The sequence below is a fragment of the Dasypus novemcinctus genome, chromosome 29 (assembly GCF_030445035.2).
Source record: "Dasypus novemcinctus isolate mDasNov1 chromosome 29, mDasNov1.1.hap2, whole genome shotgun sequence".
In the NCBI taxonomy this organism is placed as follows: domain Eukaryota; kingdom Metazoa; phylum Chordata; class Mammalia; order Cingulata; family Dasypodidae; genus Dasypus; species Dasypus novemcinctus.
The window spans coordinates 12,523,755-12,538,709 of record NC_080701.1 but is presented as its reverse complement, the minus strand read 5'-3'; the positions used below and the strand labels follow the sequence as shown (position 1 = coordinate 12,538,709).

The window sequence follows — 14,955 nt, the reverse complement described above, 5'->3', positions numbered from 1 at the left end:
CTCTAGAGAAATAAGAGTTTTTAGCTTTTAGCCTCTGGAGTATAGGACGGTACTTAGAAAGCTGGAAGCCAAACAAATATCCACCACAGGGCTGAATAAATACTTGTTAAATGAACAGATGAATTCAATCAGTTGCCACGTTCTATAGTTTGCTTACCTCAAAGACTGCATGATGATGACAATAATTTAGGTAGGTCCTCATTATCTGTTCATCTCACATATCCTAACTGGTCCCAGTTCTCATTTCTTCTCCTTTCAGGCCATCCTACAGACCTCTGCTAAGTTAATATAGCATATTCCTGGCTGCTTAATAAATTAAATTCAAACTTAAGTCACCTCAGATCTTTCCTGTCTCTCACCTGCATTTTTAATCTTGTACCTCTTCTTTTCCACACATATGCTAGCCAAAACGGACTAAATCTATGTCTATTCTACGGCTTTTTTTTTCTCTCTTTTGGAATGCCCTTCTCTATAAAAATTCATTCACCCTTCAATTCCCAGCTTCAATGCCGTTTTCTTGATGTTTTCTCTAATCGGCCCAATTAGGGAGAACAGGAGATTAGCCTCTGCCTCGCTTTTGCATGTTTTCGGCTCCCTTTGCTATGCTCCCGTGCCTGTCTTAATTCACTATGCTAGTTCAGAGGGGCTGGGGGTCCCAACCATGTCTGTATTCTCCAGTAGTGCCCAGGATGCTGTCATGCAGTATAAAGCTGCCACTGGGACCAAAGAACTTTTCTAGGGGAGAAGCTTGAATCAAACGTACTTATAGGTTAACCATCGCACTGAGAAAGCCAAGGTGAAATACAGAGAGGTATGAGTATCCTATCTTTTCTACCTCGTTGGACACTTCTCAGTGTCTAGAATAAAGGTTTTTTAAGAATATATTTTCAGAAGCCACTGTTTTAAGCACTGATCAGTTAAAATAATCACTAGACCTTTTACCCTTATAACTGATAAGTGTCTAGTATAGAGTAGAGCCCAAAACTATCTTTAAACAAAACAAAACAAAACAAAACAAAAACCCTTAAGACTAATATCCTCTTCTCCACAGTTATACCCATAAGCCAAGATTTAGAGCTAGTTCCTACCTATGTTTTGGAAATTGATGATTTAGGCCATAAAAATAAAGAAAATTTACCCATCTTAATTTAATCCTAAGAAGTTGTTTCAATTGTAAATACTTAGGAGCAATCCTCAAATTTGTTATGTATATGTAGACAAATCTAACAGAAAAACATCAATCCTATTTTTGGATGGTTCACAAATATACACAAGACCACTCATTTTTATGTGATAGCTGTATTTACATGGTATTACACAATAAATTGATCTAACAAGAGAAAAAGACTTCTGATATTAAATGCCAGGCACACTATAAATCAAGTTAACTAAATAGTAATGCTCTTACAAACATATGGAAATAATTACTCAGGTTTATTCTATTTTATTCTATTTGATGGTTTCTATGGTTGTAAAGTGCAATAGAGTTTCTCCTTCATAGCATTAGCCATTCCACTGGCTCCCGAAACAAAAAAGTACTGATTTGTCTCCATAGTACTTTTAAATACAAAAAAGAAAATGGAATTATAATTGATAAAGGAATGCTTTATGCTCATACTTCTTCACTCATGGAAACATTTTTTGGATTTTCCCTTTTTCCCCGACTGGAATTTACAAATTTAACAATTAATACTTAAACTGTTATGACTATAAAAATACAATTAAAAAAATTGTTCAGAAAAAAAATTGTTATGACTACAGTGTATGATCCTAAACCCAGGGTTCAAATCATCAAGATACTGGAAGCAAAGTCTCCAGTACCAAATTTCCTGTAAAAATAAACTGTAAAATTGTCTTCATTGCTAGACTTTACAACTAAAAACAAATAGTGAAGATATAAGACCTCAGAAATCAGATTAAAGTCTATGAATGTCTAAAGCTCAGAATAACTCCTACTCGAAGTGTAGAAAAATTTTAACTATGAGACTTTTGATGCATAATACAGTAACATCTTCCTTATCTGTTATTTCCTCATAACCTAAAATTATCTGGTATATAGTTAAAAATTAGAATTTTTTTAAAAAACCTTTTTAGCAGGAAGAAAACCTGTCGCAAAGCATTGTTTAAGAAATGGAAGACACTCAAGTCCACTGATATTTTAATGTGTACAGAAATGTTACATAATTGATTCAATGAGTTTGGCTACCTCATTTTCTCTGATGATGTTCCATTGTTCCTAGTATACTATAGATTTAGAAACAAAAGGGGTGCTAGGAACAAAGAGTTAGTTGTAAGAAAAGCCAGCAAAAACCACAATTCCAGAAAAATACAGTTCTGGGGTCATTTAAAATAGGGAAAGTCATTTATAATTACCAAGGGAAAAAGCGTTTTAAGAAAGCACAAAAGCGCTCCATTTAATATTTTTGTTAAAATGGTTAAAGTAAAACACATGTTAGTTTTTAATGAGTTGAGCATTAGGTATCTGGAATATTCCCTTACAGGTTATGTTCTCTTCCTTTGTAATGCCAGAAAATTAGAAGGCCTGTAATAGAATAAGAGCCCACTAATCCTCACCAAGGGAAAGAAAAACATGGCAAAAATATGAATTTGAACTTTCTACCAAACTTTATGCATCATGAATCATGCTGAGATATATAACTTACATTACCACTTAACAGCTTAAGCTTGAGGTACTGATTTAAAATTATCTGAGACTCAGTAAGCCAGTCACATTCAATATCAATATTCTAGAGTTTACTTTCAAATTTTGGATTATTGTGACAATGTCCCCCAAAACATATTAAAACAGATATTAAAAATCTATGATCTAAACTTTAAAATTTCTTTACTTTTAAATGTTTGAAATGCTGGGGGTAAAAAACAAAAAGAGTCTCCAATAATGAATAATAATGAGTATATAATTAAACTGCAATCCTAAAAACGTTCTGAAATTTAAATACATATAGGAGCTTGACTTTAGATCATTAGTCTTTTTGTGTCAACAAAACCTTCTATGACTGTTTTTGTAAAAGGTTAGGTAAAAATTCTATTCTTCCAGATTACTAGTCCTTTTACTAAAGCACAGAATCAGAGGGCTTCATTGCAGTACTTGTTATTATGGTTTCAATTTTATTTTAGAAACGAAACATCTGTAAGTCTAACATAACTAATGTTACACTTGCTTTATATTACATTATAATGATTGATGCATCTCAGAAACTCGAGTATGCAATATTTTTTCATTTCAAAAACACCCACAAACTAAAATAGATATTTAAAATCTTTATTGTTTCATCATCAAAAGTTTTTTTTCCATAGAAGAATGGCAATGCTCTATCAGTGCATAGTCTATGGAAAATTCATACCTCAAGTAACTAGCCCAGAAATCAGAGACAGCACTATGTCAAGCCAGTGTGCAAGATCAAAGACACAATGCTGCCAATGCAGTTAGTACACAGAAAGAATATGCAGCTGTTAGAAAAGGAGGTTATGGCCAAGAGAATAACAGTAGCAGTGCACTGCACTGACATTCTGGAAGGACAGAAAACGAGGAAGGACCGGAGAATGCACTCCTTGCAAAAAAATGAAGAGTACATCACAGGCATAGTTGTCACCAGCTGTCTGATTTATGTGTACTGTACCTTCCTCTTTTAGTAGGATCATGAGTCTGGAGCATTCTAACACTGCAAGCCATTTTCAGCTTAATGTGTAAATGGTACATACAGCCTCAGGTGTATCTTTCATCCTGCTTCCCATCTCATGGCTAGGTAACAACTTAGGTTAGGCGATAAAATCTGTGGCTTTAGGCATCTTTAGTAAAAAGCTGAACAAAGACAAAATTTGTTCCCATTTTCTTGAGGAATAAATATTATAAAACAACAAAAGATAGAGCTGTCATGATTGATTATTCAGTTTTGTCTAAAGGGAAAAAACTTTTATGTAAGTACACTGAATAAACACACAAATACCTTAACAAAATGCAGTCAGACCGACTTGAACATTTTCATAACCAACTTCTGAAAAGACTACTGATAACTGTGAGATGCAAATGACCACCACAATTTGATCATGCCTGTATACTGGGATTTTTTGGTCAGGTTTGTGTCTGAAGCTGCTATCCAGTTGAGTTTGGCTACTTTGCATTAATTCACCCAACAAATACTTTTTATAAGGAAACAGATCAATCATGATGAAATAATGAAAATCAAAACAGTTGAGAGAAGCGTATAGGAAACTTGTCTTGAATATTTTAAAATTACATATGATACAACCCTAGAGAATAAGAACTACAATTACCATGGTCTAAATGTTAAATTATTAGTGCACGACTTATCTGCAAGACTAACAAGTCACTTGTTAATCATGTCAAGGCCTTGTGGGGAAGGGGCATTCTGGATGTATTAGCACAGCGATTATTTTCCAGGTGAGTTCAACACTTCTAATTTTAAATGTTATTAAACTATATTTGAAAATTCATTTTACTTAATATATACAATGCATAAAATAAGTTAAAGGAGGAAGCAGGGGAAGGGTTACTTGTATATATGATGCAAACACTCAACTTTCCCTCATCAGTAGTTCCATGTATGTCCATTTTATCCAGGGTAAAACATGAAAGACTGATAGAAGATAAAAAATTTCACTTATAAATAGAAATAGGAGTTTAAAAAATGGAATTTCAGCACTGTTTCTTCCCATAATGCAACTCACACTTTTCTACTTCACAATAAACAAATAAAAACTGCTATCTCAAAAACCCACTTTTGTACCCTTACCTTGAAGTTTAACAATAAATTCTAATAATTGAGAAGAAAAGCAGTCCTTTCTAGCAAGTTCATAAAATAACTTTCAATTCACAAAACACCTGTCTATGGGGAAAATCAGCAACCCTTATGGAGATCATGGGCATTAATACTTAGCCCCTCTGAGGTACAAGGTAGCTAACTTTGCCTTAGTATATATACTCTACAAGGTAGGTCAACAGTCTGCACGTTTGCATAAAATTGGGAGTGATGCCACCCTGACTGATTGAAACATATTTTTATAGCTTTTTGTAGTAATGGAGGTTAAATAACTTCAAGGGAGAAACAAAGTACTTTAACCCAGTTAAATACCAGCAGAATTCTGAATTCCTAACCATGCAAATGGATACATTAAAAATAAGTTTAACATTGTATATTGAAAAAAGAAATACTGAATAGGAAAAACACATAAATATTTAAATTCAGCAGGACACCACAAAAAACATACTGTACCTAAGTGTGAAATCAGTCAAGCTTTTCCAAAAGAAAACAATCTTTTAATCCTTCAGCAAGTCTCTAGAAAAATAGTATGATTACAATAAAAGTGAAAAGGGAGCACCTCAAACACCCCCGAGAGGCTTGCTATACCATTCAGCATTACTGCCCAATCTCCTGTTTGCATGGATGGCTAACAAGTGACAAGAAGTCCATTTTATGATAGTTCGGTAATTTCTTTTCACCACTGCTGCCAGCTGAAGTCATCATTGCTTCCAAAGACCAAGAAAAAGCCTAGTATAGTTGCAAAGATGACTGTGTTTCCTGTGAGAACAAGTGCACAAGCTCCCCACTCAATCTACGGAAATAAGATATAAACACTCAGTTAATAGACATAGGGAAGGCAAAGAGAAAACGAAAAGCAAATTAAGGTTCTACTTGTAACTCAATCATGATCTAAAATAAAATAATGATTCATATTAGCTTTCACAGTACTGAATAGGTAAAGGTAGCTTTTTTATTCCAATTTTTATTTGTCTTTGGTTCTTTTTTATGACAAAGTCACAGATGATAAATATTCAAAAGGAAACTTAACTTCTGAGCTATGAGGAGGCAGCAAAGCATCTACAATTTCCTGTTTATAAATTTGCTCAAACTCTTCCTTAGTGAATGTAAAAGTATATAGAGATTTAATAAAAAATATCAGAGATGAAAACACAGTCATGTACATTCTTTAAAGGGGCAGAAGTTATCATCCTCTCCATTTGGAAGGGCTGCCATTCCCCGGCCCCTCTGCCTCCTTCCCTCCTTCTCCAGCGGTGGAGGACTGGATCTGACCAGTGAGTCTGGGAGGAAGAGCTGAGTACAAAGCCCAGTCTCTCTCCTCCTCTGTGGTGCTTTTCCACCAGCACAGAACAGATAAACCCTCAAGTCCTCCATGCTTTAAGTCTGACAAGGAAAGCCTATGGTTGTTCAGAGCTAGGGGAACTGCTATAACCAATTCTGAGAGTGAAGTACTGGAAAGCCAACTATTGCTGCAGACCCAGACTGTGCTCACTAATATTTTAATCAGCAACAACCAACAATAAAAGAAGATTTTTATTTCTATCCTACGGGTTCCTATGTCTCTCATCCCTTTTTCATGTTATGTAGCAAAATTTTTTTGTTGAGAAAAATATAACATATTCTAATATAAAATCATTAATAGAAGAATATATTGAGAAGCTTCTAACTTACCAGATGTGCTCTGGCAAATACAATAGGGAGTCCAAAAGCCGAGACAACAATGCCTGTTGTAAGAAATATGGCAAGTTCCTTACAAGCATTGCTCATAGCATCTGTATCATCCACTAATCTTCTCGCTATGCAGTATGGAATAGGTGAAAGGACGTAAAAAAATAGCACAAAGAGGGGCCAGTATTGGCTAGAAAAAGAAAAAGAAGTTAGTGTAGTTTTTGGTATCCACATCATTTTTCTACACACAAAAAATATTTTAAAACAAACAAAAAAGGACCAAAGGAATACTGCAAGGCACAGAATAAGATACAGTTTAACAACAACCTATAGCCGGATGGTGAAAAGGAAAATAACCTTTTGTGTCACAGTATCCTCAAAGTCAATTATATTTTTACACAGTGATTATATTTTTCTTACCATATTAGAACAAAATGCTTTAGAAATTATAACACTTGGAATCAAGGGCCAAAATTCAAAATATTTTTCATTTTAGCTTATAAATAAAGAGATATACAGAGCGCAGGAATATTAAAACAGTAATTTAAAAACTCAACATTCATGCCCTTGACTTCTCATATATAAATACCCCACCTTAGCATAAAGTCAAAATATGCCCACACTTTCCTTAAGTCATTAGGGACTCCCAAAATATGGAAACTAAAATACAGAAAAAGAATTGAAAGTAATATTGAAGACTTTTATTCGGAATATAGAGTTTATCACAATAAAAATTGATGGCAATTAGCCTGTAGTCTTGATAACTGTACTGTGCTAAGTCATTTCCTGGTTTTGATAATATTTTACAGTTATATAAGATGTTACCACCACTGGGAAGCTGTGTAACGGGTATAGGGAACCTCTTTGTAGTATTTTTGCAACTTTTTGAGTGAATTATTTCAAATTAAAAAATTCAGAAGAAATAGACAACCTTTAAAACGTCCGTTAAAAAGTAAGTACGCATCTTAGTAGAGATTTGCTTATATGAGGCTTATGATCAGCAAAGATATATTTGTTTTTCCTAAATATTTAAGAGAATTAAAAAAAATCCCCAAATGTAATACATGCTCAAGGAAAAAAACATCCAAATACAAACCACAAAAAGCTGCCCACACCTACCCTGCTTTCTCTTTCTCACCCTCCAATTGAACTTTCTGAGGATCCTTCTATAGTTCCACAAAACTTAAAAAATATAAGAGGATCATTATATTTTTTCACTTACCAATATACCTTGAACATCTTTACATATCAGTACTTACAGCTCCTCTTTATTTTTTTGTTTAAGAATGCTGGGTACTTACATCGATATAGACTGCCATAATTCAACTATTTTTCTTTTGATGAACATTTGGGATGCATCCAGTTTTCTTGTTGTTGTACACAAGGCTGCCATAAACATTCCATATTCCCCTCTCACCCCTACAGACTTATATTTGCAAATATCTGTAAGTGTATTTTTCTGAGAAATTCTAAATTGAAGGGCTCGCTCAAAGAATATATACATTTTGAGAGCTACAAGCAAACTGGCCACCAGAAAAATTACACCTATTTATGCTCCCACCCACAGTATGAGATAGTGTCTATCTTCTTATTTTTGCCAATTCATTTCATTAATTTTGAGTGCAGCTGAGCAGATTTTTATGTGGTTATTAGCAATTGTTTGTTCTTTTTCATATTTGTTCATTCTTCTACTGAATTGTTTACTTATTAATCTTATTAATTTTTTTTAAAAAAGATTTATTTATTTATTTAATTTCCCCCCCTCCCCTGGTTGTCTGTTCTTGGTGTCTATTTGTTGTGTCTTGTTTCTTTGTCCGCTTCTGTTGTCGTCAGCGGCACGGGAAGTGTGGGCGGCGCCATTCCTGGGCAGGCTGCTCTTTTTTTTCACGCTGGGCGGCTTTCCTCATGGGCGCACTCCTTGCGCGTGGGGCTCCCCCACGCGGGGGACACCCTTGCGTGGCACGGCACTCCTTGCGCGCATCAGCGCTGCACATGGCCAGCTCCACATGGGTCAAGGAGGCCCGGGGTTTGAACCGCGGGCCTCCCATATGGTAGACGGATGCCCTAACCACTGGGCCAAAGTCCGTTTCCCAATCTTATTAATTTTTAAAACTTCTTTCAATCCTAAGTAACTCTTTACATGATTTTTAAAAATTGTCTTTTGACTCTGCTTATAGTATTTTTTGCTGAAAAGAAGTTTTAAACTTTCATGTATTTAATTTTATCAATAGGTGCCCAAAACTGAGCAATGTGTTGCTATCTTGACATTACAGGCCTAGCAGTAATAGTCAAGGATCAGTTAAAACTCAAAAGACTTTTGTATACCATGGTGTCCTAAAATCTTCATGAACAAATTTTAAATGATGAACTTTTAAAAAGTTACTGCTTGGTAAATCAACATTTTTCTGCATTATTTTTACAGTAATATAACTTTTTAAAGGTTTAAACTAAGAAAATTTTCACTATCAAACACTCAAAAAAGAAAAAAAAAATTACTTACTTGTATATTGGAAGGGCACATCCAAGCATCAAAAACATCAGGCCAATTGCTCCTCCAAAGGACAAACTAATCAAAGCTGCAAAGCGAATAAAAAAGCCAAATAGAAATATGTAAAATTAAGTTGTAGTCAGAATATTATTAGCAGCCTGAACATACCTGCAATCTTAGAGGCAAAAACAAAAACAAAAACAAAAGCCTATATGTATTAAAAGTGAACTGTCTTTAAAAGTGTGAGGTATCTTGTCTCATAGATTGGGTCTTCTGTGGCATCTTCAAAGCAAAATAAAGTGGTATTGATTTCAAAGGCCTGACCTATTCCTGGCACACCAATTACTGGATCCATATCTAATGCAGTATAACCATCCACAAAATCAATGCCTCTCCAAGCATTAGTGTTGTATTTACTCCATATATAATGACAGTTCTGTAAAGGAGAATGTAGAGAAACTCCATATTCCCAACTTTACTGGACTTCAGAGGCCTCATCCAAAGGGAAAACTCTCCTGATAGACTGCTGCTTCTTGCACACACACCCTCAATGAACATGAAAAAGACAAGGAAAAAAGTATGCAAGAATATCTGTAGTTAATACATTTAATCAATTAATTTTCTTAATAAATCTTTAAATAGTTTGCGCAACCACAGCTGGGTTCCTCCACCCCCCAATATTTGAAACATTAGAATGGGTACAATTCTGGAGTATCACAAGCAACAGATGCAGTCTACAATTTCTAAAGGTGAAACGTAGTATCTAAAACTAATTGTCTATATATACATGTGGGTGCACATTGACATACATACTTATACAAAGTATTATATTTTATAAAATGCTTTTACATGTTAGTGAGTATAACTTTCTTGAACAGGCATAGTCAACAGCCTATAATTAAGCAAAAAATAACCTCAATTTATTTTGAGTTCTATACGATTTGTATTGCTGCTATAGTGGCTAAGAAAATAACTTCCACTTGTTTTTTTAATTTTTTTTTTGAGGTAGTCTATGAACTATAACGGAAGAATTAAAATTCAAAAGATTTGTATAGGGAAGCAGACTTGGCCCAGTGGTTAGGGCGTCCACACTACCACATGGGAGGTCTGCGGTTCAAACCCCGGGCCTCCTGGACCTGTGTGCAGCTGGCCCATGAGCAGTGCTGATGCACGCAAGGAGTGCTGTGCCATGCAGGGGTGTCCCCGTGCGCAAGGAGTGAGCCCCATAAGGAGAGCCGCCTGGTGCGAAAGAAAGTTCAGCCTGCCCAGGATTGGTGCCGCACACACGGAGAGCTGACACAGCAAGATGACGCAACAAAAAGAAACACAGATTCCCGTGCCGCTGACAACAGAAGCGGACAAAGAACATGCAGCAAATAGACACAGAGAACAGACCAACTGGGGGGGCGGAGAAATAAAAAACCAAAAACCAAGAAAGCCCAAAATATTTGTACAGGGTCTAAAAGTTACCAAGACAGAAGTTAACATATAAAAACCAAAATTAACAATAAAGGGGTTAAATGCTGCCAAGTATTTCTAATGTACTTCTTAGATTTAAAATGCTCATGGCCAAGGATACCCACTGACCTATTTAGAAGCTTGGCAAATTTGGGTTTCAGTTAGATCACTACGTAGGTCATGTTAATCATGAACACATTTACTTAGCCTTTAATGCCAGTATCTTTTTAGCTCCAGGAAAAACTTCAAGTTTACAAAGAATGCAAGGCAAACTGTGAGGAAAATATTGAGCTTACCATTTGTTCTATTCAGTTCAAAACAGGGCCTCATGATCTGGCCCCCCCACCCCTCCTGGTGCTATTACACTAGGCTACTACCCTTTGCTCTGCACTCCAGTTACACTGGCCCTTTCCTAGAAATCAGCAGGCTCCCTCACCCACATGGCCTTTGCACATGTTGTTCCTTCTACCTCAGACACTTTTCCATTTATTTCATTTAAGGAATATTTACTGGAGGCAAGTATGTAACAGGCATTGGGGATATGGTCGTAAACGACATGCCCTTTCATGTTCATGGACTGTTCAGGGACTTGCATTTTTGTCCCACTCCATTTTCCTCCAAGGTAACACCTACAGTTCCTTAAGATCTCAGCTCAATTGATGTGGAGAAAGTAGCCAGGTAGTTGCTGAGGGCAGGGAGAGGGAAGAAAAGATGTGATGTAGGGGCATTTTCGGGACTTTTAGAGTTGTCCTAAATGATACTGCAGGGACAGATACTGGACATTATATATCCTGCCATAACCCACTGAATGGACTGGGGGAGAGTGTCAACTACAAGTGAACTATAACCCATGTGGGGTAGCAGTGCTCCAAAACGTATTCACCAAATGCAATGAATGTGCCACAATGATGATTGTGTTGATGTGGGTGGAGTGGGTGTGTGTGAGGTATATGGGAACTTCTTATATTTTTTAATGTAACATTTTTTTGTGATCTATGTATATTAAAAAAAAAATACAAAAAAAAATAAAGGCTCATAAAAAAGGGGGGGGGGAGGGAGACTCTCAGCTCAATCATATCTTTTCCAAACCTTCTGACTAGACCAATTACCCCTAATTTATTTATTTATTCAGTAATTCAACAAATATCTATTGAGAAACCAATGTGGGTCATGTATAGTTCTTGATACCGGAGATACAGCAATGAAAAAAAATCAAAGCTCTTGTTCTCATGGAACATTCTAATGGGAGAATAAAATTTTAAAAAAGTAATCAAATAAATGTCAAGTGCTATGAAAAAAATGAGGCAGGGTCAGGGGATGGGAGAGCTATTTAGACACAGTGGCCTGGGAAGGTGTCTCTGATGAGCTGATAACTGAGCAGAGATCTAAATCACGTGGCTGTCTGGGGAGAGCTTTCCGTGCAGAGGGGTGTACTGATGCAGAGGTCCTCTTTGCACTCTATCCTCTCGTCTGCTCACGTTATCACGGCTGTAATTTTATACCGACTGGCATTTCTCTTTCCTTCCAAACTGTGCACTCCATGGGACCTGGGAGCAAGTGTTTTTGTTGTTGTCTCTCACGGCCCAACTCTTAAGACTCCATAAAACACATTTACAGAATGACACCACACAAATTACACATATTTGTAAAATGAAACCAAAGAGGAAAAGAGGGAGATGAGAGCAATGTGGCAGAGTGGAAACAGTACAGAATTGAGTCAGGAGGTTGGAGTCCTAGGCCCTTCTAGCCAATCGTGAGCAGTCTAAATAATTTTTCTGCTTCATTTCTCTCTTCTATAAAATGAGAGTTGGACTAGATCTAAAATGAAAAAAATTCTCTAAGCACTAAAGATACATGTTAATAGTTGTGTGGAAGTAAAAAAAAAAATCCCCATTTTTTTGAATTATAGTTGCCAAACAGCTAAGTTAACTACTACTATAAATACTATAGTTACACCTTATTTATTCAAGAAGCCATCTATCCAGATAAAGCTTAGAATCACAAAAGAAAAAAGGTCACTAAAGAGACAAAACGATATCACAAAGCTCATACATAAAACTAATATTCTTTAGGTTCTTATTCAAGGATTATTCATTTTTGTGATACAACTGTTGCATGTGAATTCAAAGTGTAAATTTTTTTTTTAATTTTTAAAGAATCATCTATGCTCATGTACCCAGAATGAACTGATGAAAAGGAAAATTTCCTTCCCAGAAGTGATCAGTTTTCTGTTTCTTGTGACGCAAAATTTTCAGTTTATCTTCTTTCCCAGATGGGAAAAAAATGAGAAATAGGAGGTAGAACTTAATTATAAACAAGAACTGCCCTGATGTGAGGGAGGATACTGAACATTTTTTTGGTATCAGGCAAAAACATTTCAAAAAAGCATAGCAGTATGTGGTAATCCTGGCAAGAGACAAACAGCCTTAGGACCTCGATGTTCTATGACAGAACAATCACTTACATTCTTAATCCTCAGAAAAGAGAGTCTAAATTCTTTTGAGTACAAACTTTAAAAGTTAATGAAAGATGATTTCCTAAAAAAACCAAGGAACTAAAAAGAGGTTAAGATTCAGATATCAAAAACAATTTTATGTGGACTCTTATCTCCGAGTCGGATAAGACCAATGAGGTTAAATAAATTGCTTGAAAGTGTTCTCAAAACTTGCAGTTTCTCAAGCCATATGAAACCTGCAGCTAGGTTGATTTATATACAAATTTCATCATTTGTATATAAATTGTTGCCCTAAATAATACACCAACAAGGCAAGAATTAATACTGCAATTGAGTGATGCAACATTTGCAGGAGTCTGGCTTCCACTCCCAAAGTCTCTAGGCTAGGGATGGAACAGCACAATTATCCAGCCAAACTCTTGGGAGACCAGTACTGGTTCTGATTACAAAAGGGAACCACAGCAGACTAGTGAAACAAAAAATAGATACCAGAATAGAATGGACCAGTTCCCTAGCCTCGGAATTACCAGAAGAATCCAACAGATCACCAAATAATAGGTAAAAGGTAAATGGTTCGAAAAATAAGCAATGGACTCCAATTAAAGCAGCTTCCCTCCTTATACAGAGGAAGTAAGAAATACTGGATTCCTGATAAACAACCATAACCAGAAAATCCCACTCAGATCGAAAGTGTAAATACAATTCCAACTAAGACACAGCGACCTGGGTAATATTTACCAAACTCTGAAGAAGGAACTTACAGAGCAATTTTCTTGGGAGAGACTCCAGCATTACACGACACTGAAGAAATAAATGGGAAATGGGCAACATCCTAAAAACTACAGCATTCTATCACAACCGTTTTTCACCTAAGGAAGGTCTATTATAACTCAAAAGGAGACTGGAAAGTGTCCCAGTTGCTCAAATGACAACGCTTTATATGGGAAATAAAATGTTCTCAGACACTGAGAATAAACAAGAGTAAAAATGTGACTCTGGGAAAGAAAGTGAACGAAAAGTTATCCTTAAATGAAATAAAATATAGAGAAAAACATTCCCATGAGAGCTCACTTCCTGTTTGTCAGCCTCTTCCACAGAAGAGGTCAGGAAATCCATGTAATTACAGCGGCAACAAAATAGCCAGAGCTGTAAAGAACGCAATAGTCTTTAATCCTAAAGGAGAGATGCGAATAAGAGAGTTTGGTAGCGAATCACTAACTAAAGACAAGAAAACAAAAGCAACCAACCAAAAAAATAAAACACCGTAAATAAAAACTTGTAAATCTTAATAGCCTCATCGTGCAACGTGCGATAGGGAAAACAACCGGGAGCACTTCGGGGGCTTTTGTTCACGGGGTGAACACGGCACCAACACCCCGCACGAGAACGCACCGGTTTCAAGTGCTTCTAAAGCGGAAAGCCCGGCCGTGCTGGGAGCGGCCGCGGGTCCCCGGGGTTTCCGTGCGCGCCCCGGCCCCGGGCGGGCGTCCCTGAGGGACTCGGGCCGGCCCCCGAGCTGCGGCTGGACGTGGGAAGTGGCACTGATTTCCCCTAACTGGCATCTCCGGCGGCCTCACCCCCCCAAAACCACACACGGGCTCCCAGTCTCGGATGGAAAGTCCCTGCAAAACCGCCGGAGGAGCCGGGTCCCCACGGGGCTCGAACAGCCCGCGAGCCCCTCGGATTAGGACGCGGGCGGGGGGCGGCCGAGAGGCCGGACGGCGAGAAGCTGCGGTCCCCCCGCGCCGGGCCTTCCCCGCGGGCGTCGCGCCCAGCGCCTGTGAGGCGACAAGAACCGGCTCTGAGGTCTGGGGTCGTCCCGCCCGGCGCAGGGACCCCCGCGGCGCGTGCCCGGGCCGGGGAGGCGGCGTGCGGGGCCGCGCGGGGCCCTCCCCCCTCCCTTCCGGGCGGACGCCCACCCCGCCGCGCGCCGCGCCCGGGGCCCACCTTTGATGCCCGCCATGGCGGTGACGTCGCTCCCGGCCCCAGGACCCGAGGCGGCGGCGGCGGCCCGCAGAGGCGAGGCGCGGGCGGCGGGAGACAACACCCGGAAGTGCGCGCCGCGACTTCCGGCGGCGGGCGGG

At 38.0% G+C, this 14,955-nt stretch overlaps 1 protein-coding gene across 1 annotated transcript; it reads right to left on the bottom strand.

Moving 5' to 3' along the window:
- Positions 1 to 1,283: 1,283 nt before the first annotated feature.
- On the bottom strand, positions 1,284 to 14,946 carry LEPROTL1 (leptin receptor overlapping transcript like 1). Its single transcript, XM_058290071.2, has 4 exons — positions 14,819 to 14,946; positions 8,971 to 9,046; positions 6,474 to 6,660; positions 1,284 to 5,595 (listed from the first exon to the last, which is right to left on the bottom strand). Exons 1-4 carry the CDS (start codon positions 14,832 to 14,834, stop codon positions 5,479 to 5,481), a joined length of 396 nt encoding a protein of 131 aa, XP_058146054.1. The 5' UTR covers positions 14,835 to 14,946; the 3' UTR covers positions 1,284 to 5,478.
- Between the last annotated feature and the right edge of the window lie 9 nt (positions 14,947 to 14,955).